The sequence below is a fragment of the Prinia subflava genome, chromosome 5, assembly GCF_021018805.1.
Source record: "Prinia subflava isolate CZ2003 ecotype Zambia chromosome 5, Cam_Psub_1.2, whole genome shotgun sequence".
In the NCBI taxonomy this organism is placed as follows: domain Eukaryota; kingdom Metazoa; phylum Chordata; class Aves; order Passeriformes; family Cisticolidae; genus Prinia; species Prinia subflava.
Genome location: NC_086251.1, coordinates 41,234,143 through 41,261,065, shown reverse-complemented (window position 1 = coordinate 41,261,065; position 26,923 = coordinate 41,234,143). Strand labels below are relative to the sequence as shown.

Below are 26,923 nucleotides of genomic sequence, written 5' to 3'. Positions count from 1 at the left end.
CATAGGAAGAGAAGCCATGGCTAGAAGGGCTAAGGACAGTAAAGAAGTTTTATAAATATTTAAGGCTTAGAAGAAAAATGATCATTTGTAGGGGGGCTCTTTTCATCTGGAGATGATTACCCTATTAACAGCAGCGCAGAGTAGATAGAAATCCTGCATGAGTATTTCTGTCTTATTTAGAAAAGAGAAGCTTTATATACCTGTGTTGAAGATGATCAAGACTGCATAGTCTGTTGTTTATGCAAGAAGATATTAGAACTATTAGGACAAACTTTACAGAAATCAGCAGAGCTGGATAACTTGGCTTTAAAAGTTCTAAAATTGCTGGCAGAGGGTCATCTAGGGCAGATAAATGATTAATAAGTCTTGGTATTTTTAAGAAATTCAAGATGACTGGAAATGTTCTAATGATGCACATATTTTCCTAGGTCTTATATGATAATTTCTATGCTAGCCTGATGTGAACCAGGGCAAAAATAAAGGAAAAAATAAAGTTGACATTCAATTAAGTCTAATAAGATGGCATTTATAAAACATGTAAACGGCAGTTAGGGACATGGTTTTGTGTTGGACTTGGCAGTGCTGAGTTAACAGTTGGAAGTGGTGATCTTAAAGGTTTTTTCCATCCTAAATGATTCTGTGATTTTACTGCCAGTCAACATGATACTTGGGAAGAGAGGTCTTGTCAAACAAACTTCATTTCATTCTCTGATGAGATTACAAGTTTGGTTGATAAAGTTAACTGCATAGACATAATAGACTTAGGTTTTTATAAGGCACTTGGCTTAGGACCACAGGACATTCTCATTAAAAAATTAGCACTATGCAATATCGATAAAGAACACTTTCAATTGATTAGTAACTGGCTAGATGACAGATCTCACAGTAGCTATCAGTGGTGAATCATCCCTGAAGAAGGAGTTTTCTCATGGAAATCCACAGGGATTAGTAAAAAAACCGGCTGCTACGCAACATTTTTATCAATGAGCTGTAAGGAATTTTTTTTCCTTTTAAATTGCTACTGCTAAGGAGTGAGTGAATGGCAAACAGGGACAGAATGGTGTCAAATGGTGAGGCAGCCTCACAGAATCCTGGACCACGTCCTTACACTTGAAGTAATATATCCATAGCCAAGGAACACAACTATGGAACAGGAAGTTTATCATGTCAAGCTGTCAAGTATAAAAAGGCACAGAGTCATAGGACCCAGCTCAACAAAGATCATTCTTTCAAGGCTGACCTCAGGCAAACAGATATTAAGATACGGTGCCTTTTTTTTTTTTTTTTTTGAGAGAATGATTAATTATTAGAGTCAGCTGCCAAGAAAGATGAAGATTTCCCCTCTTTTAATCCTTCCATCTTCACACTGGATGTTGTTCTGTAAAGTGGCTTTAGCCAAACACAGATACTGGTTTCAGGGCTGGGCTGCAAGGGTGAATTCTGTGACCTGCATGATGCAAATTTGGCAAAGAGATCTGATGTGAGACAATGAGACTCAGGGGATGTAGAGGGAGCCCTTGTCACACAGTAGCTTTAGCACTTTCTCTTTCAGATGGGACTCCTGAGCAAATCTGCATCTGGCTGGCTTTGATACAAAGCAGCCTGCTGGACTGAGGGCTGCAATCTACATCCACACTGTCTCCCAGTTAAAGGGGGATTCAGTGTCTCTGGTACCTCAATATCTCCAGGGCAGGGCCACGAAGCCCCAAGCCCACAGCTTTTTGAAACTGGGACTAGAGTTTCCCTGTTTGCTGTATCTGACCAACACTACTGAGGTGGATGCAAGTGTGGCTCACATCCCTTTTCTGAGCTCATGGCACTGGAGTCAGCTTGTTAGTGGAAAAGGCCTCCACAGACCCTTTTATTGCCTGGAACCAGCAACCAGTGCATCCCTGTCTGTTCCACCCTCTACTACAGCTGGGGCTCCAGCAGCAGTAAGCCTCATTTCTCTCTGCTTTCCAGCTTAGAGCAGAACTTTGAGAATGTTGCATGACACAGGCAGAGATTCTTAGGCTGTAGGCTCTACTCTCTCCCAGGGCAAATAACAGCATGAGCCTTGACTGGCTGGCTGCATGAGTGGCTGGGCAGGGCTGTACCTGAGTTGGCGAGGGCCAGAGCTTTGAGTGTGACAAACTCCTCCTTTTCCACCTTGAGCTTCTTATAGCGGCGCACCAGTTGTAGGATGGCCAGGTAGAGCTCCAGCAGCCCTGTCAGACGAGAGTGCTCTTCATCCATGATGTAGTCTTCAGCATAGACCAGCTTGTCCTCATATGGCAGGGAGCGGTACACAATGCCCAGGATGAGAATTTCCATCCAGGCACTCTGCAGAAGGCTCATCTGGTCTCCAAGGGAGAGGTTGGAGAACCCTAGCGGGGCAAAAGACAAGCGGGGTCAAATGGGTGTGCAGCAAAGCCTCTAGGAGACTAGGGTCCTTAGTTTCCCTGAGATTCTAACCATACACTTTTCACTACTGATCTGCTGCTTTAAAAAAACCCCAAACAACTCATTAAAGTGACCCTGTAGCAGTCAGTCTCTGTAGCAATCAGAACACACGGACCTTCCCCTTCTCTTTGCTCCTATGCCCACCCACAGCATCAAGTCTAATGCTCTGATTGCATTTATGGGAGTCCAGGGTTGGTGACTTTTCACCTCTTTTCAGTGACCACTGCTTCTTTCCTAGCAGCATCTCTTTTGTACCACATTGCCTTCCCCCTCTTCCTCTGTAGTTCTGTACTGCAGCCCATTTAGTCTGTCCCAGCTGAACAACGAGCAGAGAAGAGCTCCAGATGGCAGAAAAGGGGGCTTCTCATGGGATAGGAGGGAATGACACAGGCCAAAATTACAAGTATACTGCAATCTCACATTTTGGCAAAGATAAGAAAAAGTCCTGCCACAAGAAAGCACCAAAATGTGTTCAAAAATGAATACATTTGTGAACAGAATCTTCTTCTATTCCTCATCACACTCTGATCTCCATACCAGCAGCTCTGCCTACAGCCCCACCCAGAGAGAAAAATACCTTTGTGGTGCCATACAAGTACCTAAATCATAGCCAAACCTGGTAGCAATGGAACCAGCCCCCACAGTGAACCAAATATCCTCAACAAATACAGAAAGAGGAAAGATACACCCTGACAGCCCCAGGGTCCACTTGAGAAAGTGGCGAGGACAAGAAAGGGCTGTGAAAGAATGGGATACCCAGGCATGCCTCAGCTGGGAGGGTGATGCTCCCCAGGCAGTTTTCTCCCCAGATGCATATGAAGCCTTGGAGAATCACCAAGAGACCTGTAAACTCATGACCCTCTATCCAGAAGCCTCCCAGCTCCACTGGCTGCATGCAAGGCTCAGCTAGACTTCTTTACTCCACACCCCACCCTGCTCACAGCTCTTGGCCCCACACTGAGCTTATGTAGACAGCCACCACGATGATCATTTGATTTCTCTTGTTATCAAGTTGGCAATTAACAAAAGAGCTGATGATTGCTATATTGACTGACTGTGGGATCTCTTTTTCTATCTGCACTATCTCAGCTGGGGAAGGGAAGGCAGAAGGGTGGGTTAGTGGTATTTATTTATCTCTATGCCATGTTTTGTGTTTGTGTTGCCAGGGGAAGCAAAGGGTGATAATGGCCTGGCAGCCCTTGGACATCCAATTTCCCTTATCAGGCCACTGAATAGAAAAGAGGCCCCAGGCCACATTAATTAACAGATACCAATCAGCTGTCACGTGCTGTGTGTGCAAGGTCTGAGGGGAGCAGTGGGTGGGAGGGAAGAATCAATAAACCATTGGGGAGGAGTGCCAGAGGGAACAGCTAAAGAGGAGTCCAGGCTACTGGGGAGAAGAGCTGCAAATCCAGCTCTATGACTGTCAGACTGATTCCTGTACAGTACAACCTGTGCTTCACACAGCCCAGATGAATCCCACCTCTTGCTCATGCTGGGAGATGGGTGCCTTGTCCTTTACCTCACCCGTCTGCCCCTTTTGCCCTGCACTCAAAACTGTGCTGCTCTGGAATGCAGCCCTCCTGACTCAGTTCAAGTGCAGGCTGCTGCAGCTCCAACGCTTGGGATCCTGTCTCCACAGCTCTGCCTGCTGCACAGGGAACTGATGAGATTAGCCCTGAGATCAGAGGAAAGGTGCACAGGCACTCTTTAGAACCTGAGATCTCTCCTTTGGTCATCCCTCTCCTAGCTCTGACCATGGAGATAAGTCCAGCATTTACGCTGCTCCCTAATGGACTTAAGTCCATTTTCTGGATCAGTCACATAGCCTTTCTGCATCTTCATTCCTCGTCTGGATTAAAAAAATGCATCAGCTCATTGCCTCACTGCAGTCTGCCAACAACATTTCTTAAAGACTGAGAAACAGTCACGTAGTAGAGTGAGAGGATCCAGGACAGGCATGGCTCATACTTTTCTGCTACAGAATAAAGTAGAAAAATTTATTTAACTCTAGCAGTAGCTTATACACACAACATCTCTGTTAACTGCCCTTTCCCAGAGGCTGTTGTGGCAGGTGAGAACAGGAGATAGCATATTTTACCCTTTGCCAAGATGAACAGAAGAGCCAGCTGTAATTGCCCCACCCATCTGGGAAAGCCCCTGGCCAGAAGCACTCCCAGGTAGCCAACAACTCCAGCTCCAGCAGGCGAGTGGGAAGAGGTGTCAAGCCTGGACTTGAAATGTCTGACAAAACTGGGACCCTTTTCCTCCAGTGTTCACACATGTGGAGTGCAAGGGCTAAAGGACTGTCCCTGAATCACTGAAGTAAGAGGGAAATCATATAACTCTCTCATGCTATAAGAGTTGAGATAATTAGATGTTAATTTTACCTGGCCAAAATCACAGGATTGCTATTTATTACAGGATTATAACACTGGGGAACCTCTAGTTGTGAAATTTTCTGTCACCTTACAGCTCCCGGGAATTGCTAGAATCCAACTGTTTCGCATTCTTGAGCTGTTGATGGCCCAGCATCCAGAAAATGCCCTTTTCTTGCTGCTTTTCTCACGTCTGACCCTGAAAGGTGCCTAATCCACCACTCCCCCAAAAGAGAAGCCCCTGGCTCTAGCACAGAGCTGCACACATTTCCCTCCTTCCCATGTGAACCTTGAGAAAAGCTGCTTTATTTGCAATAGCTGATGTGACATTCAGGTTGGTGTTTTAATTTTTTTTTTTTAATTATTATTATTTCAGTGGTTTGGCAGTGGGAGCTCCCAGATTTAAAAAAAAAAAAGTCACATAATTTGTGGCAAGTGGAGTTCATAATCTGTTAATTTATTATCATTTCTGTCATCCTGGAGGGCCATTAGCAGAGGTAATAAAAGGAGATGTAATTATAGGATCTGAGGCCACTCCAGACACAGCTGCTGTCACTCCACTTGCCATATTTCATCCTGTGCTAGTACTAATGTCTTCCTGGTGAGAACAGCACAACAGCTACCATGGGAGAACCTTCATCGCCACCCCTCAAGAGAAGTCTTGTCATCCTGCATCAAAGCCAGAAGAAAAGGTGGATGTTGTTCCAGACAATTTCCATGGGGGGAGAGTGAGTAGTGAGGAGGGGGCCTTGTACAGAAGGGAACAACCCCACGTTGGTTAAGTATGGCTTTTGAGTGCATGGCTAATAAGGCTATTGAACTAATAACATTTGCTAAACACGATTAAATCATGTTTTATTGTTATCATAGGAAAGTGTGTTTAAGCTTTACTGATTTTATTTGCTAATATTGTGGGGTAGAAGTTTGTGCTGACACCTGGGATCTTTCAGGGTTGGTATCGCTTTAATGTCTCATCTTTCTTTACTAATTCCAGCATGAATACAAGCCAGGAATATGTGACTTTTTCTCCTTTCTCCATCCTTCTCTTACCAAGAGTTTATGCACACAAGAAGCAATGTCATGTTTTGCTCAAAATCCCTGGAAGGCAGAAATACAGGGCATAGATAATTTAGACACCTGGCAGGCTCCTGGCCCTGCCCTGCTCTGCCCCCTTGCTGCATAACTCAGTATGTTTCATACTTGTTGCAGAACTACAGAGTTTTTGTTCCATTATTATGAACTATCTTTTTTCTCAGTACTGCTCTCTTATGTAACAATTTTTGAGCTCTCACCTGTGTACAGTCCTGTTATAAAATACTGCTGCTGGTCTGAACTGTGCCAGGCTGATTACTGTGGTTTTTACTGTGTTGTAGGGCCTTTGATAGGAGAGGAAAATACAGAGAAATTTGAGATGATGGCAGGTATGTCCTGATTTCAGAAAGGAGAGGAAGATCCCCTTTCACAGTGCAGGAACAATCTCTACCATACACCTGTTCTGGGATAATATTGCCAGGATAGAAAACTCTGTAGGAACCTGGATCACCCCACAGCCACAAGGTAGGGGACTATAGCAGGGCACTCTGTGTGAACAGAAATAGCCAAGGTTAGAGAGATGTGTAACAGCACCTCACTGGTCAGCCATAGTAGGTAATTGCATTGCATTAAAACCATTCCTGTTAACACCCCAAGTATTGGGTTAGTAGAGCAATCCAGGCTGAGTTCTCTAATCACCTCTGTAACCCCACTTGTGATGAATCAGCCCCAGATGGATTCCAGCACTAGTGATGGGTATAATCCCTGCAGATATGGCAGATCTCATGTAAGAAGGGCACCACCAAGATTAACCTCCTCTCAGAAATACCGTCCTGAAAAAGTTTCTTCAGACTTCATAGTCCCATCTCTAACAATCCATATTCCATATAGCCCCGAAAACCATTAACTCTTGGGTCTCAGGAGACACACTCTACAGAAAAAGATAAGCAGCTACCAAATAGCCAAAAGAGAAGCAACAGAAAGAAACAAAATACACGGGAAAAAGAAACTGTCTGATCACTCATGTTAAGATGCTTCATCAAAAAATGAAGAACTTAAAGCCAAGAAGCAAAGCAAAAAACACAGGCCCATGCAGTGGAAGACATAGACAGCATGCAGTAAATCCTGTGATCCTGTATCAGAGCATCATATATTCTCTTGACAAAAGGAAGGGGGACAGAAGGCAGGAGATAGCAGAAGTGAGTTGTTTATAGCTTTAGTGAGCTCTTCATAGTGAATGTCTGAAGCAATCTTTGGAAAGCAGCCTTGTAAATCCCAAGGATATCCTCTAAGTTCCCTGGCTAGCCTTCCCTACACACAAATCCAACCTGTTTCTGGTGGGGTTGGAGAGAGACTAGAGAGAGGGAAGCATTTTCCCATTCCCAATCCAAATCTGAGAAGAACCCAGAACTCAACACTGAGGGCCATATCTGCTCCTTCAGCCTCGGTCCACCCTACCTGCAGGTGTGGGACACTTGTTATGTCACTCCATCACACAGACACACACTGCATATAGTCAGTGAGCCTTCCAAGGCCAGTCACACTACCAATAAATTGTCCTCATTATTTGTCAACAAAGAAGCCTTGAGATTCACTGACAATAGCACGTCATCTACCACAATGGGATTTGTTCTATGACAAATCCATTATGACAAGCTTCCCTCAGTCTGGACAAGAATGCCCACTGCTGAGAGGGTATGTCTCTGCCTTGTTCTTAGCAATAAAATTCAGTCACTGCCATAAACATTTATTCATCTATAAACACAACAGACCCAGGTCATGTTGATGTAGTGCAAAACCACGAAAGTCCACCATATCATCCCTAAGGCTGTTTCCCAAGTGCTTTCACTGGGCCACTCAATGCTAGATACAACAGAGAACTTAATTTTATCACATCAAAGCCTTCTTCATAATCCTAGGGCACACACACGTACAGTGATCAATTTATGCACCTCCATCATAGGCTGTATTGGAGTTTGTTACCAATGAGAGCCCATCACTATCAGCTTTTTGTAACAGCACTTTCCACCCATCACTATAGGAAAAAGTTCTGGTTGAGGCCAAAACTGGTAAGCACAGAGATAAATAATAGCTCCCGTTGCTGTTCATGCTTACACCTTTGTAATTCCCCATTTACCTGGGATGTGCTTTGCCCAGCCAATGATCACCACCAGTTCCCTGTCTGCCAGGTCACAGAGGGTTGTCAGGGCTTTGATGTCACTCTCCGGCATGGTTGGATCAGGCATGGCATAAATCTTCTCTGGTTCAGCCACCAGCAAGTGGGAGACGATCTTAGTCACTGCACATTTCAAAGGAGAAGTTGTTGTATCTCTTGTGACAAAAGGTGAACCCCTCCTGGGATAAGACATGACTATAGAGCCCCTAGGACCTCAGAAATGGTTTTAGTCACAACAGGGAACCACACTGCAGCTACACAAGCTGTAGTGATCTGCCTATGCCAAACCAGCTCTGCACAGGGATGACAAAAGCAGGAAGCTGCTGTAATATTATCAGTCATTGTCTCAGGCAGGTCCAGTGAGGGGAGAAGGAAGTATAAGCAAAAAAGTTGGTGGGATGTGGAGAAGTTTAAAGAGCTATGGGTAGTATTGAAGAGAGAAATCAGCATGGGACTGGTTTTGTTAACATGGCTTGGGTAAAGATCAGAAGATCACTAAATGGATTTACATAATCTCCTAGGAAAGGTCTGGTATTTAACCCAAGGTACAATGAATACAGTACCTGAGCTGCACCTAGGCCTGTCTAATTACCTCTACACTATAATCATAAGAAAAAAATTCCAGTGCTGTTGACTGATGCAGGAATCACAAGTGACAACTGCTACACTGTACTTTTGGGAGACCAGTGAAAAGAAATGTTGTGGCAGCTCAGAGGACCACAATTCAAGACCAATACATACATGGCTTTTTAGCTGGGGGAGGGATCTGTAAGCTCAGGTAAGTGCTGCTCTCAGAATCCAGTCTCCTTTTGTATTTCTGACGGCCTCCACGAACTCGATCCAGACGAACACCTGCAGGCAAAACCAAAAAAGTCCTCATGATTCCTTAGTGCCTGACAGAACCTTGACATGCAAATACTAAAATTTGCTAAGTAAGATGTTCCCCACACTCCAGGGAGCTTCCCTCTCGCGAACACTTGAGATCTCAGCTGGACCCATCAATCTCAACACCAGCTAGACTGCCTCCAGCTCTAAGCATGCTGCTCTGAGCTTTACTTTTATTCAAAACATTAATGAAGACAGAAATTAACCCATTCAAACTCTTGTATCACTATAAATCTGATGGGAAAATGAAAAGCTTCAGACCTCAATGCCCTCTACATGATCCTGCTTTTAAAAAGAAAGACTTAAAATGTCAATTTAACTTGCAGTTATAAAAACAAGCTTGTTAGACTGCTCTTAAAAATGAGAAATTAAATGTTTTGTGACCTCTCACTGTTTATATTTGAAAAAGTGACCTATAGCAACAGATAATGAAGTATGAATTCAACAAAGATGTTTCAGCCTTGATCAAGTAAGGCAACTGTAATAAAAGTAGAATCCAAATTAAATAGTAACAACCTTGACTACAATAAAGCAATGATAAAGATGAAGTAGGGAGACACTGAAGAATTTGTTGCAGCTCTTTCAAAGTACAGTGAACCAAAGTGGAAACTGCACTGTGAAAAAAATTCCCAGTGACTGGGAAGTGCCAGTGATTGGTCACCATGCTAAAAACCATAGCATCATCAATAGACCAGGAGCAGCAACTAAGTTGTCCTATTAGTACAAAATACAATGCTAAAAAGAAACTGTGAAAAAACCCCTACAGATATCTGTGCAGTTGTCTGTTATTTCTGAGCAGCCATACGGACTTTTATAATCAGTCTGGGGTAACTCAGTCTTGCTGGAAGAAACAGCTTTGGAAAAAAAATCATTCAAGGTAAATGTAGAAGCATTTGATTAGAATAAAATTTTGAATTTACACTATACAAGTACTTCCTTAGAAACACACAAGAGTTTACCTAGTCTGATCATGGGAACCAATTATGTGATACACTCACTAATCACATTAAGTCATTAATATTTTGCAATCATACCACTACATAAACACAAACAACTAAAAGCAAACACTCCGCATCAGTTTTGAAGTGACACTTTTTTGAACAACCAGTACACCTGAAAAAATCCGCAATTGGCTGGCAAATACTCTACCCTAAAAGGAGGCACACTGCATTTCAACACCATGTTTGCTTACTCCGTCAGGGAAAGGAGAAAGCTTTTACTGCAATGCTCACACCAGCCCCACCTACCCCACCTGAAACCGTTGCTTGCAACAACACCTAGATCCTGATACTCTTCACAGCTACAGCACGAAAACAATTTGACTACCAACTGCCCCCTAAGCAACAAGAACACCAGGCCAACAACACTCAGTCTGGCAGCAGTATCTCCCATTGAGCAGGAGAAGCAGGAAGGAGCAGCATGGAGCTGTGCAGACCAAGGGAACTGCTACTGTGGGTGGCTGCTATGGGAGGACAGCAGATGTTGAAGATGGAGAGAAAGGGATGAAGCTGATATAGGTGAACTCAGGTCACACTGAGTAATTTCTTTCTCCTGCCATATTTTCCATTTTTTACTCTGTATGGAGAATTCACTGATATCCCTATGTACCACCTTTCTCTTCCATTACGTGGTATAGTTTCTGAAAAGGATGCCTGTTGCATCCTTTACTTCCATTTCCAGTGGCAGGTATCCTGTAGGCAAGACTCCTTCCTGGGAGCCCAAACATGCTTCAGAGAGCAATTTCAAAAAGGACAGCCACGGAATCTGAAACCTGAGGTTATCTAGGGAGATCCCTGAGGAACAGCAGTAATAAAATCCTGGTTGAAGCAGGAAATTTTCATTTCCATCCATGATTTCTTTCCCTTTCTAAATGTGCCCTGGTTTGTTAAGAAATAAGACTCTATTCCATGCTTTGCTGAATGAATGACACCTACCTACAAGCCAGGAGAGAAAGGAGGGACATAAATTTCTGGAACTGCCAGTAAACAAAACAACCAGGTATGAAAATTAAAAGAGTAGGGAATACACTGTTGGAAGATTATAGAGGAATCCAGAACAGGCTGCCAAGACTTCAGGATTGAATCACATCTTCCCAGCACCCTCCCAGATAAGGATCACAGGTGGGTGCATTCCCTCACATTAGTGGTCAGGGGGAGGCAAAGAGGGAGGTGCCATTCTCCAGAAGCAAACACACAGCCCCTCAGGATGCTTTTGCTGTGCAGTTCGCTAAGCAGCGGGGAGGGGGAACCAGGAGGAGTAGGGAGGAAATGGTGGAAGGAGCCTGTTTCCTCCTCCCAAGGAGAATGCCATCCTCCAGTGCTTGGCAGAGGGATGGCTGCACAGGTTGCAGCAGTATTAGGGACCCTCAATCAGATTATAAGGACACAAGGGACTTAAGTGCATTAAAAAAAGATAAGAAAGACGCAGAGAGATTTACCCTCCATCCCTCCTTCCCCCACTGAGCAGATAGAGGTCTGTTTGCCCAAGGACTTCAGCTTGTTAATTTTGAACAACTGTTTGTCCTCCTCTTGTTCCCCTTCCTGTGCGACACTCCTTGAGGCAAACGTTTTCAATCAGCACTTGCAGAGCCACAATTCTACTGTGTCATCGTCGCTGCAGCCGCAGAGCTGGTGAACAGGCTGAGCCCCACACAGCCCACCCCAGCTCCAGCTGCTGAGAGCAGTGGCCCACAGGTACTACAGTAAACAAAAGCATTTCAACCCTCCAAGTCCCGGACTGTGACACTCCAGACATAGGCATCATGGTAAAATCCTTTTTCTAAAGATGCGACAGCCTAATGGGTCATATCTAGATGGAAGGAAAGGGCATGGCCAAAAATCAGTACCTGTGGTATCCAGGTACTCAGGTTAACACTTGCTGCTCTGCTTGATTTCCTCTGGTTGATTTTAAGACAGGCAGGCTGGTTACAGCGCAGCTCTGAGAGGGACACTAAAGGACAGACATTAAAATGGAGCGGGGAGGTGTGGTGGGTGAGCTCAGAGAAGCAGCATGAAGGAAAACACTGAGCAGAGAAGGAATGGAGGGGGATGTAAACTGGGATATGAATGGAGGTAAGAGAGTTAAGGAGAAGGGAGACAAAAGAGACAGGGCTGGAGCAAAGCTGAGGGGCACGTACGCTGTAATCACAAGGGCAGGTTTCACACCACATGTGCAGCCACCTGAGCATTTACTGCAAGGTGCAGCAGCCACGCATGAGATGCAGCTGTCCATACTGAAGACTGACATAGGATTTGGTACTGCAGCCTCACAACAAGAGAGTGGCAAAGTAAAGCTCCTGCACGAACCCTGTGCTCACATGAATCTCAACTGGCCAGTTCAAAGGAGAGAAGACACTCATCCTACAAAAATGTCACCATCACAGACACTCCTGGACCCTCTGTGTGTCAGCAAGGAGTTGAGATAAACAGTACAGGGCAAAGTTTGGAAAGCAGCAGCTTTGATAATTATCTTGCTGGCAGTTCCTTCAAATTAAGGCTATCCATTCTGGAAACATTCCCTCTCCTCCCATTCCCCTGCATGGCAAAAAAGTGCCACTGTTCATAGAGTTTCGTTACCTTTTGAGAGACCTTGCATAAAAGTCCTCCTCATCTGACCTAGCTATGGAGCTGACCCTGGTGTACACCGCAGGGATTTAGTTCCAGCTCCCTGGCAGCTTGTTCTCAGCTCCCCTGCCTGCCCAAGCCCATCTGACCTTGCAGGGAGGAGGGCAGGGCCAGGACTTGTGCAGGGCTTCTCAGCTCAGCATCCTGCCTGGGGCAGGAATGTCAATTTTCTAAGTGTCCTGTGGGTGCCACTCGTGTTCCAAGCACTCTTGCAGAGAGGTCTGTGCCAGCACCAAGCCTCTGCAGTGGGAGAGCTGATCTGATTGTTCAGGCTCCCTGCATTTCTCTGACATGCCCCTTGGAGAGACGTCTGCCCGACAACTTTGGGATCAGATGTCCCCTTACCGACTTGATAACATCAGGCCTTGGGGTTTTTTTCTTAATGGAAGTAAAATAATTCCATCTTTTTTTAAAAGCTGGACCCAGGCCGAGACTGTCGGAAGTAAAAATAGCCGAGTATGCAGTGGCGACAGCACACAGAGTCAGGTTTAGTTTCTCTTTTATTTTCTGGGGACTAAAAATACTCTTAAAAGCTCTGTGAAGCTAAGCCCTGGCCAGTGGGAAATGCAGTCAAGGCCCAATATCAGCTGTCGTGTCAAATTACCAGCCTCACCTCACTTTCCATCGAGTCCTATCACATGCCCATGGATTGATAGAAACAGAAAGATCTATCTTGCCAAAAGAGCTCACGGAGGAGCCAAGCTACAGGGTTTGCATGGCACAGTATGTGTCTAGACCAAGAAGGACACAACCAAAGGGAACACAGGGCAAGTGCTGGCCAGGAAGCAAAAGGGCTGCTTCTGCTGAGCTTCCCTGACACACTAGCCAGGTCCAATGTCTACTGCCCACCTAATCCTTGAGCTGCAGTTTCCACACTGCTTGAGCTCCCAGGGTTTGAGCTGCGGTGGTGGTCTGTAGCTAGCACAGGACCTGTCTCTGGGAGCTGCAGTCTAAAGTTCATGGATTGGTACTGGCCAAGGAAACTGGAATGTATAGGCTAAGAGCAGAGAAGAAAGGAAGGAAGAAGGGTTGTATCCGAAGTGTCTCCTACAAAATTTCCCTCTTCCTTTCTGCTCTGAACTTCAGGAGAGATAACAGCATGTGGTAGTGGGATGAGTGAGCCAGGAGGAAGCCTATCAAGGAAACAGAAAGCAGAGATGACCATTAAAAGTCAGGCCTGCTAAGGTGGAGAAATAAATAGACTATAGGGAAAAGCATCTCTGCCTAATAGTAATGGAGAGGCTGCAAACTGACTAGTTTCTCTTTTTACTCAGATTCCAGCTTGGGAATGAGAAAAGATCCTTCTATACTATTTAGCTCAAACGCTGTGGCAAAAAGAGGCCAGCCCCTAGAGAATCTTCTGGTAGGTGACTGATGCGATTACCTAACTCATCTGAAATACAGGAAAGCAACTTGAGGGTCACAAATCAGCACAGCCAGAAGAACCCAGTGATTAGGCTGGTGCAAGTGACCAAGCCTGGAAATTACACTTGGAAAGAGAGGGTGGAGAACTATCCTGGGCATGAGGGGAAGTATAGATGAAAATCCATCTCCTGTGTTACAAGAACCTACAGAGAAATTACATCAGTTCAAGTAGGATGCTGCAGCCTCTTCCACCTTTGATGGTTTCAGAGTTATTAGTTAGTCAGCTAGGAAAGTTTCTTTGCTATCAGGCTGACTGAGGAGTCCCTGGACTCAGAGACAGGTTAGCCATGTGATACCTGATTATACCTGGTCCCAGAGGCTCTCACATGCCTTGGAGCAGTGACACAAGGTGTCAGCTCCTCACACACAGAAACAAGAGCAGGATGTCCACAGTTGGTCCAAAGCACACAGAGTCAGGTGAAACCCACACAGCTTCAAACCAGTCCTTCTCCTCTGCCAATGCCAGCTGCATGGCTGCCAGCTCTGCAGGGCTGTCTGCAGTGCCAGCCACTCCTGTCTCTCAAATGTACATCTTTCTTCCCATGCTGAGCCCCTCTTTGGTCTCTCTGGAAACTCAGGAATTAACAAGGGCTTCCAGGGCAAATGGGAGTAAAGAATACCTCAGTACCTTGTTCTTTGCAACAACTCTCTTTAATAAGCCCCACACCCACATACTCATGCTGTGTCCATGGTCCATGCAAACATTCTCCTTTGCTTCCCCTCCCAGCCTTCCAAACAGCCTGAAGCAGGTCAGCAGCTCTATTGGTTATGTCACCCATGGCCACAATGCCTGCACAGCAGCAGGCTGAGGGGCACTGTGCAAAAGGAACAGATGCAGGCACATGTCTGCTAGGAAAAGACCAAGGTTGCCTTTCACAACTGGACCTAAAAGATGACAAAGCCTCAGCCCCACTGACTTTCCAAGAGATAGAACTCAGAAACAAAGCCCCATAGTGGTGCTTACTGCCTAGAGGAACCTGCAGCCCTAGGTGTGATTTAACTCACCTTACTTTAGACTTTGATAGCTCTCTTCTGTGCATCTGGGCTTGCTTGACAGGCAACAGAGCAAAAAGGCACCTCCACATTCAGCTCAGTGGTCAAACACTTACCTGAGGAGGCATCATGACAGATACTTCTCTTCACTGACTACGAAGAGAAACCCTGTGGGGTGAAACCAGTGCTATCTCTAGTCCAGTTGTCTGTCTGAGTGTATTTCAGTGGAGCAGATTTTGGAACAGGTAGGAGCATAAGCATGGATCAAGAACAGTATTTTTTGATATATGACACAATGGAGAGGACCCCACCACTACACGGAAAGAGGTCTACTTGTCTACTTGAGCATCCACAGAGGCAAGGGAGTTAGAGCCACCAACACAGCACGCTCTGCTTTGGCCAGCCTCTTGCAGCAACTCTGCTCGAGCCTTGAAGCATCTCCTCAAGTCCTCACCACAGCAATGGCTTTTCTAATGCTAAGAACTATTGTCCATTTCTTATTGAATTCTTAAATTGGAACAGGTGTGCCAGGAAGTTCTGAATAAAGACCCTCTCAGGATACCCTGCAAGTCAAGGGCTGGCAGTCTTCAAAGGTAAGTCAGGGAACGGGATTGAGAATCTCGGCAGAGCTGAGTCACTGGTGCACACACATTATCAGAGCCACATGCCTAAAGTTACTGTAGAGCAGTAAGGGCATATATTCAGTCCCATCCCATTCTTGCTTACCTTGAAGAATCTTGCCTGCTGTGTTGTCAAAATTGCCTAAAAACTTCTAGGACAACGGCTGGATTCTAAAAATCCCAGGATGGTTGTTGTAGTTTTTATCTGCTTCCTCTTTTCCGTACGTGTTTTAAGAGCACTAAGCGTAGTTGTGGTGACACAATACACAAAGTATTTATTATAAACCTATGTAGAGGTGATGCCTCTCTGAACCCATACAGATGTATATTGATGCAACTTCAATGATGATCTTCATTCATTTGAAAGAATGGCGATCTAGTTAGGTGTGGTAAGAACCACAAAATTCAAAATGAATGAGAGGAACCCAATTAAACAGATTCATAATCCCTTAGATAAGGGAGAAGGTATAGGGATGGTACTGGATGTGTCATTCTTATGTCCAGAAAAGAGATATCAAGTGCACTCAGCCCAGTGTGCAATTTGTGAAGAGTCCATCTGCTGGAAGCCTCCTCTTTGGAGAATTATCATCAACCTGCCAAAGGCAGCACATGCTCTCTGTCACATCTCAGCTCCAGCCACATTGCAAATGCTCAATTTATGCCTTGGAAAATAGTTGGGTGTGGAAGATAGAGTCATCAAGATGCCACTCACTGCTGCTAGAGATCCTGTTTCAAAGGACGGGGTTGCCTGTCTGTTTTTGAACACAAGGATATTTTAGAGAAAGAAAAATCATTTTTTCATTCTCTTTTTTCATTTGGATACCTCCAATAGTGATATTTCTGGCAGCGGCTGGAGGCAGAATACTCTATAAATACAAAGCCATTAAATTGCACACAGCAGCAACCTGATCGGGGCTACCTTTTAATTTCCTGACATGAGCTGGCCACTAACCCAATTACCCAGGGTCCCCGGAGGAGCCCTCATCCTTCCCAGGAAGCACAAAGCAAGAACCCAAGCATATTGCAGGGATGTCAGCTGAGCTTTCACTGAAATCAAATATCGTTTTGAGAACACATGGTCTGGAAGCAAGGATGGGGGCAGGAGGGAGAGGCTGCTGGAAGCACTTTGCTCCATTGAGAGATTCTTTCACTTGAAAACAGAAATTAAACACCCTCTGTTTGGTTACGTTGCTGAAAAGGAGCTCTGCTGTTGATTCGGTTATCTGGAGTTTAGTAGAAGATGAAGGCAAAGTTGTAAGTGGAAGTGGTTTGAAATCACCAATGCTTGGAATCCTTTGCTCAGACACCAGATGATTGCATCGAATTTACACCACCACACAGCCAAGTCTGTCCAGGATGACAGATTTGATTCCTTGTGAAAAATTTATGACATCAGAGCCATTAAGGGAAACTGAAGAGTTAGGAATAAACACTAGGGCAATTCCACTGAGTACAGGGTTTCCTAATCAGCCAGGGTCTTGAAGAGGAGATGGATTTAAGAGATAGCTGCTTCTGAAATTTGGAGATTACAGTCTCACCATCTCGGAAGTGGGGATCACCTCCAGCATTCAGAGAGATGCAGGCACTTAGGTAACACAAGGCTTACCAGGTTATTGCAAGTTTCTGGGAGGCAGGGTATTCCCAAAGACAGTAGGGAGAGGAAGGAAAGGGGAACAATTAACAGGAAGACAAGCTGAATGAACATTGTGGCTCTCTTCTGTAGACTTTTCTTGCCTTTTTCACTGCCTGGTGCTGCAGTGTCAGTATCCACACATTTCAGCAAACTTTACATCAGAAATAATATTAGACAGATAGGAGTCCAAGAGCTTGGGAGATTTTTAGCAAAGAATTTGGGTTCCCTGTTGAATTTTACTATGTTCTTTAGCATGTCTTACCTAAATGCATTAGGAGCAAAGGAACAAAGCCTGGGAAAGGAATGGCTGTACCTGGGCTTACTACAGCATAACAGTTTTGGGAAGAAAGACAGTCATGGAGATAAGATCAATCACATGTCTTTACTGGACAATTGCCTAACTTCTCTCTTGCTGTTAAATAGCCTCCCTTTTCTGCATCCAGATCAAGGATATATATATTCTTCATATATATTCGTCTGCCTTCCTTCCTTTTATTTGTAGACTTCACTCTCACCACACAAGGGTGATTCTTGAGAGGCAGGAGGCTAGGCCTGAGCACAACTTATCTTCAAAGACATTCACAGTGGGGTAAAACACCCCACACAGGGCAGTTTTCCTATACCAGGAATCCCCACTCCAGCTTTTCGCACATGCAGTGCATGTACTCCTGTGAATTCCTATCTTCTGCTTTCAGAAATAAGGTATACCTGGTCTGTCACAGGACACTTCCCCAGGGTCCTTTCAGTCTTTGCCCTCTTTCCTGGAAGCCAACCAGTGATCTCTGCAAGAAACTGGGCAGAAGCCACTCATACATTCCAGAAAGTTGCACTTAGGACTCAGTCATGAGCAGGACTCTGAGGAGACAAGTCTCAGCACTGGCAGGGAGCAGACGACAACTTCAGCAACATAATATACATTACTGTATTAAGAAGGAAAACAAGACTCAAAGGCTGGGGGAATAATCAATGGCATTTCAATGCCTGGATGAGATTTTTTACAGACATTTTCTTTGCTGTGTGGTTCTCTGCTGTGATGTGACACAATTGCATGTGCACACACTTCATGAAAAGCATTTTGTGACCCAGCTTTGCTTCCTTTTCTGAATTGTTATGCTCCATTTGAGTCTCTGCAGATGTGTCAGCCCAGAACAGGGAACACAGTTTTAGGAACTATACAATCATTTGAAGAAAAAGTTCTGCAGGGCTTCCACAAGAGAGAGGACCAAATACACAGACAACAGCCAGTCTGTTCTCTTTGGTGTGGTGTGGTTTGATATGTCTGACACTGCCCTTTCTCCACTTGCCTGACTGTCATTTCCAGCCAAAGATGAGTTCTGTAATGAGAGACCTTGATGTTTCATTGCAATTCACCTGCTATCCCCATCCCTCTTCTGATGATCTCAGAACATCTCCCTTTCATGGGCAGTACTGCATTTATGTGACAAGGTTTTGGTAGCAGGAGACTGCAAGGGTGGTTTCTGTGAGAAGACATCAGAAACTGCCCCTGTGTCCACTCCAGAGAGCTCCAAAATGGACCCACCACTGCCCAAAGCTCAGCAATGCTGGTCGTGCCTCTGTGACAACACATTCAAGAAAAGGTAAAGGAAGCTGAGAGAGAGGCATGAGAAAATACAGAAGAAACAGCCCTATAGATAGCAAGGTCAGAGAAGAGGAGGTGCCCCAGTTTCAGAGAGACAGCAGAGGTGTGGAGGGTGAAGTTGTGAGGTCATGTTTAACCAGCCAACCAATGTCCAAAACGAAACCTCTGAGCCCACATACACAAGCCTTGTGTCGTCTGAAATTACATCTGCCCCTTGAAGACAAACAAAGTGCTGTAGAACAGAAAGGTTATGGGTGGCTAGAGCATAAATGGCAAGGGTATATTCTTCCTAAAACTGACAAGGTATACTGAGGTTTTAAAAGAGTTTTGAGCAGCCAAACTGCTGAGATTTTTCTGTCTATCATTCCAGAAATCCAGGAAGATCTAGATTTGCTCTGTAGAGCCCAGAGTTAAAGAACTACACTTGGTCTTTGCAGGCACAAGACAGACCAGTGATGGGAGCAAAGAGAGGCAATGGGGTGGACAAACCCCAGGATTCCCAGCTCTGAACAATGCCTCTCCACAGCAAGTTGCAGGGCACACTTTTCCTGCAGTGGCCACCCCCCCACACCAGGCATATCATCTTCTCCATTTGGGGTGAGCAGTATCATTGGCTGCTCAGATTTCCCTGATTTTTGCAAAGCAGGGGGAGATGCAATTCTACTGGACAAAGATGTGAAGATGCCCATCTCCACTGCCTGCAGGCTAGTGGTTCAGCAAGGCAAAGAGCAGCAGAGCACAGATTTTCTGGGGACGGTACATCCCTACATGAACACTGGGACTAGAGTCTGCTGGAATGTTGGACTTCAGATTCAGCAGGTTCCTATACAAGCCTGCAAGGGCTAATTAATGCTCCCTTGGGGAACACTCCAGATGGAAGGGGAAAGTGAGAGACAGGCAGCCAGACGGGCCAACGCTTCAGACATCTGAGCCAGTTGGGCTCTGTGGGCAGAGCTTTCTGCTTGCCACTTTCCCCAGTGAGTCCTGCCTGCTCTGCAGCATCACGCCAGGAGAACCTGAGACAGCAAAGCTCTGGTGTCCATGCAGTTCCCTTGTTGCAATACATTGATCAGAACTCTTTTAAAGAAAGTGGCCTGGATATCTGAGACACCTATTGATTGCTCCACTGGCTCTCTTCCTGCCCTGATCCTCATTCACTCGGCATTGCCTGAATAACCTGCATGTCTATGCTACGGCCAGTCTCCCTGGATCTTAAAGGGCTACATTCACAGCTTTCTGCCTAGCTGCAGGCCATGCAGGGGGAACACATGCCTGGTGACTCTTATATGCAGTCCCCAAGGAGAGGATCCAAGTCCCTCCTGCAGCATCAAGCTGAGCATTTCAAGTGTAAAGCAGACCCTGAAGTCATGGTTATTTGTTTTTGTGGTTTTGTCATCTTTGAGTACTGATGCCTTCTGCTCAAAGAACAAGATAACGCCACATGCCCAGCAGGGAGGAGGTGGCATGTACATCATGTATGGCAACAATAATCAATAAAACGAGAAGAAATCGTGAAGCCCTTAACTAGTTGCTAATGGAATATCATATTCTTCTTGAGCAAAAGGATAGTCTCTTTACCCAGAAACATCCCCACTAAGTTACAAGCCCATTGGCTTGCCCAAGGACATCAAGGAGAAAACTGTGTAGAGAAGAACTGATTTCTAGATTTCGCCTTTAACCAAAAGACTGCTTTTCTCCAAACTTTTGATAATCCAGCAGGACAAAGAACATGACTTAGCAACCTTCTGCCATGCATGAATCCAGGGATGATGAGAAAAGTACACCAAGGCAAAGTAGGAAGGGGATCTATTAAAAGGAAAAATAATCATATCCCAAATATCAAGAGACATCTTGTCCTAATGAGAGTTTGGAAACTGCAGAATAGGCTTTCTGGGGAAACCAAAACATCAGGGATTTTTAAAAACAGTTAAACTACTAGAATGGGAACACTTGCGCCTTGTCAGAGAAAGGGGATGGATGAGCTAATAGGATGACAGGTCAGAGATGGAAAAGACCAATGAACCTTTTTAATCTGAAATCTCTTGTCAATTCTGCATTTTGAGCAATTCAAACAATTATGGATTTGTTCTTTCTAGAAACTCTTGGCTCTATGGAGACCAAATAGTGTAACATCATTTTTCTCCCTTCTAGGATTTGGCTTTTAAAGATGTGTATTGATTGAATTCTGTATACTAATACTTTGGGCTTCCACCAAGCTTCACATAAAGTTAACTAATTGGTCCTCACAATTCTTTTGCAAAGCAAAGCAGTATGACCCTTATTTCTTAGCTTGGGATACTGAGCAAAAGAAAGAAAAAAGATGACTGCCCAAAAGATCACTTGACCACTCTCTGTTAGGACACAGGACCCCTATTTGCAGATTGCTAGGGTAGTCTTCTCTGCTCTTCTTGATATTATCATGTGCTTTTCTATCCATCCCACTGCTATCAATAAATCTTTATGCTGTATTTTCCACAGCTCTAAATATTATGGGCAGGATCACAGATACACTAACATCAATAGCAAACCACCCTTCCCCAGTGACTTTAATGATGCCTGATCAATCCCTATATGAATAACTAAATACACTTCAGCACAAAAGCAGCCATGGAGTCAAATTTCAGTTTGCCACGAGTAGTATCCCACAGGGTTTGGGAGTTCAGGCACTGCATGGTGTGAGTGAATCTACACTGCTTTCCAGACTAACTCCGGTCTGGAAGGAGTTAAGTATTTTCACAGAACTTGGAGGCTAAGACAAAACCCTCCGCTCAAAGGACCCTGCCTGAACAGTGCTGAACTCCCAGAAATGGAAGCAGAGATGCCCTGACCACACAGTCAGCACACCAGCACTGGCTCCTGTGACTGTTCTCCCAGCTGCCAGCTCCAAGAGGATCAACTACTCAGAAGCAGGACAGCACAGACACTGGCAGCCAGCAAGCCTGAACCAGTGCTGCTGGCTGCTCTGCAGAGTGACTGGAGCCACTATAGGCATTTAAAGTTGTTTTATGGGATTCATGTGAATAGACTACTGTGCATTAACAACCTGCACTCCTACTAAAGCCAGTGTCACCAGTATATATTTGCTTTAGTGGGTAAAGGGATCCCCTCCCTGAACTACCACATGAAGAGAAGCAGGTTTCCAGAGGTCTCTAACTACAAAGTAGGTGCTTCCCTCCCAGTAGGAGATCAAGATCCTCTGAGTCTACCACCTCTATGCCTAGGTCAGGAAGGGCCAAACTACAGAAGCTTGCATCTCCTCCCCTTGGTAGCTGGAAGATATTTAACCACAGAAACTACATATCCATCAAAGAACAAAATGGGTTTAATGTCTAATCTACATTCTTAACAACATTGGCTGCCATCAACCTGCCTCTCAAGAAATGAGAGAGCTCTAGTGAGAAGCGATACACACTCAACTGACACTGTACAATTTATTACCAGCTGCTGTGCTGTTATGACCTGGAAGAAAGTTGTATGCTGGCATCTTGGCTCCAGCATATAGGACTCGTGCATAACCACAGCCAGCAGCTGTTTCTTGTGGTTAAGCTGAGAGGACCTTGCTCTGCTGATATAGCAATGCAGAGGGTTATGTGCAGTGCTTCTCCTTCCTTCCCCTCCTCCCCTCACTGCCTTTCCCAGAGGGAGCCAAGGGAAACAAACCTTTAAAGTCAATCCATAAGAATGTGTTTAATTGCCACTGAATTCCCTGTGGTTCCTCTTGAATGGACAAGGATTGAAAAGGGGGTTGTGGGAGGAAAAACAGCACAGGAGAGAAGCTGAACAATGCTCAAAGAGTGCTGAACAGATCAATAGGCTGAGCAAAACACAGGCTGAGTATGCAAGGCAGGGGACCCACAGCTGCCAGACAAACCTATGCTACCAACCATCTTCAGAAAGTCTCCTGAGTGGTTATACAGGCAGACCTTCACTGCACACTGTGCCACAGCTCTGCATTAACTCTGTCCTTCCCTTATGAAGAGCTGCCAACCCAGTCATGATCACCAAAGAGCCTCTCCTCCTCAACACTGAAAAATTACTAGCATGCAAGAAGAGGAACACCCTCCAGCCCAGGGTTCCTTTGGGAAAGGGAAGAGTCTGGCACCAACAGTTTCCAATTACTTGTCAAATTTGCAAGTACTAGAAATAATATCCGAGCATGACAGCACTGAATAGAACCACTCTCCTCTCTCAATTGACCTCTTGGTCACTGCCCATCTTGACTCTCTTACAAAGCCTGTAGAAAGATACACTCAGAAACACAAAGAGGGCCAGCATGTAGTTAGCCTAGGAGATTCTGCAAGGTCTGGAATCCCAGTCACTGTCAGGACAGAGAAAAATTCTCATTCTGACTCTGTCTTACCTTCTTTTAGCATCCCCACTTTGAGGCATTTCATGAAGCGACAGGCCTGACAGGACTTGCGCCTCCGTTTCGTGATCTCACACTCATTGGTGGCCGGGCAGCTGTATTCAATATTCCCTGTAATCAAACACAGAGATGGTCACCCAGGAATCATGTTCTCCCCATGGATCCAGGGACAGGCTCCAGTGCCCAGATATTCCCACCACCATCAGCCTGTAAATGCTGCACGTTTGCTCATTCACTTGCACACACATCCTCTGAGACTTTACCCCGGGACCTAGCCAAGGGGATGACTGCAGTGCTGGCCTTTCAGGCACGTGTGCTCCAGGCATGTCATCATCCCTTGTGCTGCAGCCCTCGTAACCTGGCCTATTCCCTGAAGTCCAGGGATGAGAGTGGGAGCAGTTCAGACATTACTAGAATTTCCTTGGCTGCCAGATTTGCTCCATGTCTGTGGGATGGATGTCACCTGCCCTTCCTTGTCCTGCTTGGGGAACCAGGGAGCTCAGAGACAGCATTTTCTCCTTTGCTTCTTCCTGCCAGCTGGCATACTACAGGTAGCAGGGAAGCAATAGGTCTGCACTGAGAAAGGTGAGTAATACATCCTATAAAATGAACATGGGTTCTCTGTGCAAATCTTTACACTTTTACTTGATTAGTCCTTGTGCACCTGCTCTCATCCTCAGCACAGAGCATTATCTTTTCTTTCCTCGTTCCCTTTTATTTATGATCACCCCTCAACACTGCCTATAAGACAAAAAGAGAAAGAAGCATCCCAACTTTATTTCTACTTGCATCACATTTTATTATAAGCCAAGAATATAACCAAAACATGGATGCAAGGGTCTGAAAAGAGGATGTAAGTGGAATTATGCTGGATCACAGTGTAAGGCAATTATTTAGTACTAGAAGACTGCAAACAGAAATGGCTGTCTCCATTCTGCCATTCACTTTGAGCTGATGTTTCTGAATAGGGTTATTCAATGTTTGCTGTGGAGTTGGACTGGAAATCTAAACTTGGCACTGGTGCATTGACAATGACAATACATTTAAGGCAGTCTAGTTACTGGTAAATCAGGCAGCACTGGAAAAGGTACCTAAGCTCTACAGTCAGTGGAACAATGGAAAAGCTGGTTTAATGGTTTAGAATAGGAAAATGAGATTTGAGAGTTCAATCAGAGGTGTAGGAAGAAGCGTAGGTTAGAGCTGAGAGAACACACAGTATGGACTTTGTATAGCATCAGATTAGAAGTAGAGTTTATAGTTAAGTAATACTGGAACAGGACTGGATTTTTATTCCTACTTTTGTAATGGATTTTTGTGTTTTGTGCAAGGCCATTCCCTTCTCTAAATAAAGATCAACAATCTGATACATATCAATCTCTGGGGGTGGTAACTAGATCTTGGGGTTCATTAAGCTTTTGGAAATCCCACTGGATTTCTGAGTGGAAAAACAGAGCACAGAATCAAAAGAAAGAGAACACCATTTGATTTATCTCATTATTCTAGGCCCATGCTGAGTGAAAACCCAGGAGCACCCCCAAAGCCTAAAGATAGTCAGCCTACTAGCTATAAACATTCTGCCTCTTGCTTTTTGTTTTGTCACAAAACTTGCAACTTCCCCCTAAGCTTCAGCCCAGCCACCCCATTCCTCTCACCACTGCTCATCTGCCCCCAAATGCAGTTTGTCAGCAACAGCAGAGCGTGCTGCACAAGTTGCTTCCATTCAGTCTGTATTTCGTCATAGTGCAGCATCTGAATTTCAATAGCCAGCCATGTATCAACATTCTCAGAGAGCTGGAAATTGAGATGCATGCTAGATCTCAAGGTAATAAACAAATTCCTGTCCTAGACACAGAGCTCCAGCACATTACAGAACCATGAGTACAGTGGCCCTGCTCTCATGATCAGATACTTGCTGTGCCCCACACAGGAAGGAACAGAGAAGGAACAAACCTGGGAAAAAACTCAGACACAGTCTCACTTTGGGAGGCTCTGCCTTTGTTTGAATGCCAACCCTTCCCACCAAAGCCAGGATCAGAGCTTTGGAGAGATTCAAGATTTCATGTTTTGTGGTCAAAAGCCAAAAATTTGCCCCCTAACACAGAGACACTACAGTAAGGGCACTGAGCCTTTATAGCAGTGGGAGACAGTGACAGCTCTCATCTGGAAGCTCAAGGTCCCTCCACAGTGTCAAGCAGATCCCCAAGCTTCCCCATACCTCTCCTCCCTGGATCCTCTGACGAGCATAGTACTGGAAAGAATCTACAAAACCTACATCAGAACTGAATCAGAGAGCATCAGGGTGTGTGATGGTACCAGTTACCACATGCACACTCTACTGCAGCTCAAAGAAGCAGTTCCCAAAGGCACATCTGCACCAGGATCATGATTGCTAAAGGAGCCTCAGAGGAGGCTAAGCACTGGCAGTTTCCTATCAGCCATGCTGTGCACTGCAGAGATTGAGAGCCACAGCTGGGGACAGTGCCTGCCATTACTGCAGAAAGAAGGGGCATCACCAGAGAAGGCACTATCAGCATTACCCAAGCAGGACTCGACCAGAAAAAACTGTTTTTTCCAAAAGTTTACCAGAGTTCTCAGATTTTTTTTTTTTTTCTCAATTTCTTTTATGGGTCCTGGGGCTGGCTGCCAGCACAGTGAGTTGCTCACAGCTCCCTGTAATTTCTGTAAGTGCCCTGTGATAAAGTGATGAGATTAACTCATCGAAATTCCAACAGCCTCCCAGTGGCTGGCAGTCACGCCACCTGCCCAGCAGCCAGCACAGGGGCCTCGGAGAGAGCTTCCCTTCACTGCAGCAGCTGGGGATGCTGCAAAGTTCTGCAGAAGAGTGTCAGCACACAAAGGTGCACACAGACATGGACATCTCTGTATGCAACAGAATGTGAGTCAAGAACCTGTGTGTCGTGAACTGTAGGTGACGTGCCCCAGAAGGAAGGGGCAAAAAAAGGAATGATTCAACAGACAAGGCCTTGCTTTGAGCTGTTGCTGAACAGAAAGATTTCCTTTACTTAGAAAATATTTACATTTGATCTGAAAAAATGGTAGAACCTCACCCTGATGCCATGGCACAAGATTTATCTAAAAAATGTCTTCAAAAATCAAGTGGTAGGTAAACAGCTCAGAGTTTGGATTTCTTCTGAGCCTTCATATATGACCTTGGAGGGCAAATCACTTCTTCTCCATGTCCTAGTTTGCTCATCTGCAAACTGAAATGAACACCAAACCTACCTTCTGGAGAGACTGCGAGTCTTTATTCATTAAGGTGTAAGTGTACTTTAAAGCCTTCAGATGAGAGACACTACAAAACAGCAAAGGACTGTTACAGTGATAGATCATAGTTTTTTATGCTGGAGAACTGCAAAAATACTCTGTTTTTCTGCAAAATTGGACCTCTGACTATTAAAAAATTTGGAACATAATTTCTAGTGCACATATAATACAAGCACCTGAAAACTGCATGCTGAAACTCAGTCAAGAGACCCTATATTCACCCTACCTCTCTGGAATAGGATGGACTGGGAAGACAAGAATGCCTCTCTGAACTTGGGGAGCACAGTAAAGTCCCACCCATCTACTGCTTAAATTAGGGACAGGGTCCTCAGGGGAATTGAGCTTGAAATCAGCAGAGCACTGAGGACACAAGCTACTCCCTCCTTAGTGATTCTACCTTTCTAGAAAGCCTTTCTGCAAGGAAACACAGGAAAGACTACATAAAAATAGCCAAGAAAGTCCTTA

The 26,923-nt window shown here is 45.0% G+C and overlaps 1 protein-coding gene and 1 long non-coding RNA gene across 4 annotated transcripts in view; one reads left to right on the top strand and one right to left on the bottom strand.

Moving 5' to 3' along the window:
* The window catches only part of ESRRB (estrogen related receptor beta), a 124,850-nt gene that overhangs the window by 4,265 nt on the left and 93,662 nt on the right, over nucleotides 1-26,923 (bottom strand). For both annotated transcript variants that reach the window (XM_063399046.1, XM_063399045.1), the window contains exons 3-6: nucleotides 23,168-23,284; nucleotides 8,770-8,880; nucleotides 7,990-8,151; nucleotides 2,097-2,366 (exon numbers count right to left, since the gene is read on the bottom strand). In XM_063399046.1, coding sequence (XP_063255116.1) covers nucleotides 2,097-2,366; nucleotides 7,990-8,151; nucleotides 8,770-8,880; nucleotides 23,168-23,284 — 660 coding nt within the window. The remainder of the gene's footprint in view (nucleotides 1-2,096; nucleotides 2,367-7,989; nucleotides 8,152-8,769; nucleotides 8,881-23,167; nucleotides 23,285-26,923) is intronic.
* LOC134551426 (uncharacterized) overlaps nucleotides 1-26,923 on the top strand; it is a 164,806-nt gene that overhangs the window by 121,405 nt on the left and 16,478 nt on the right. The window lies entirely within an intron of this gene.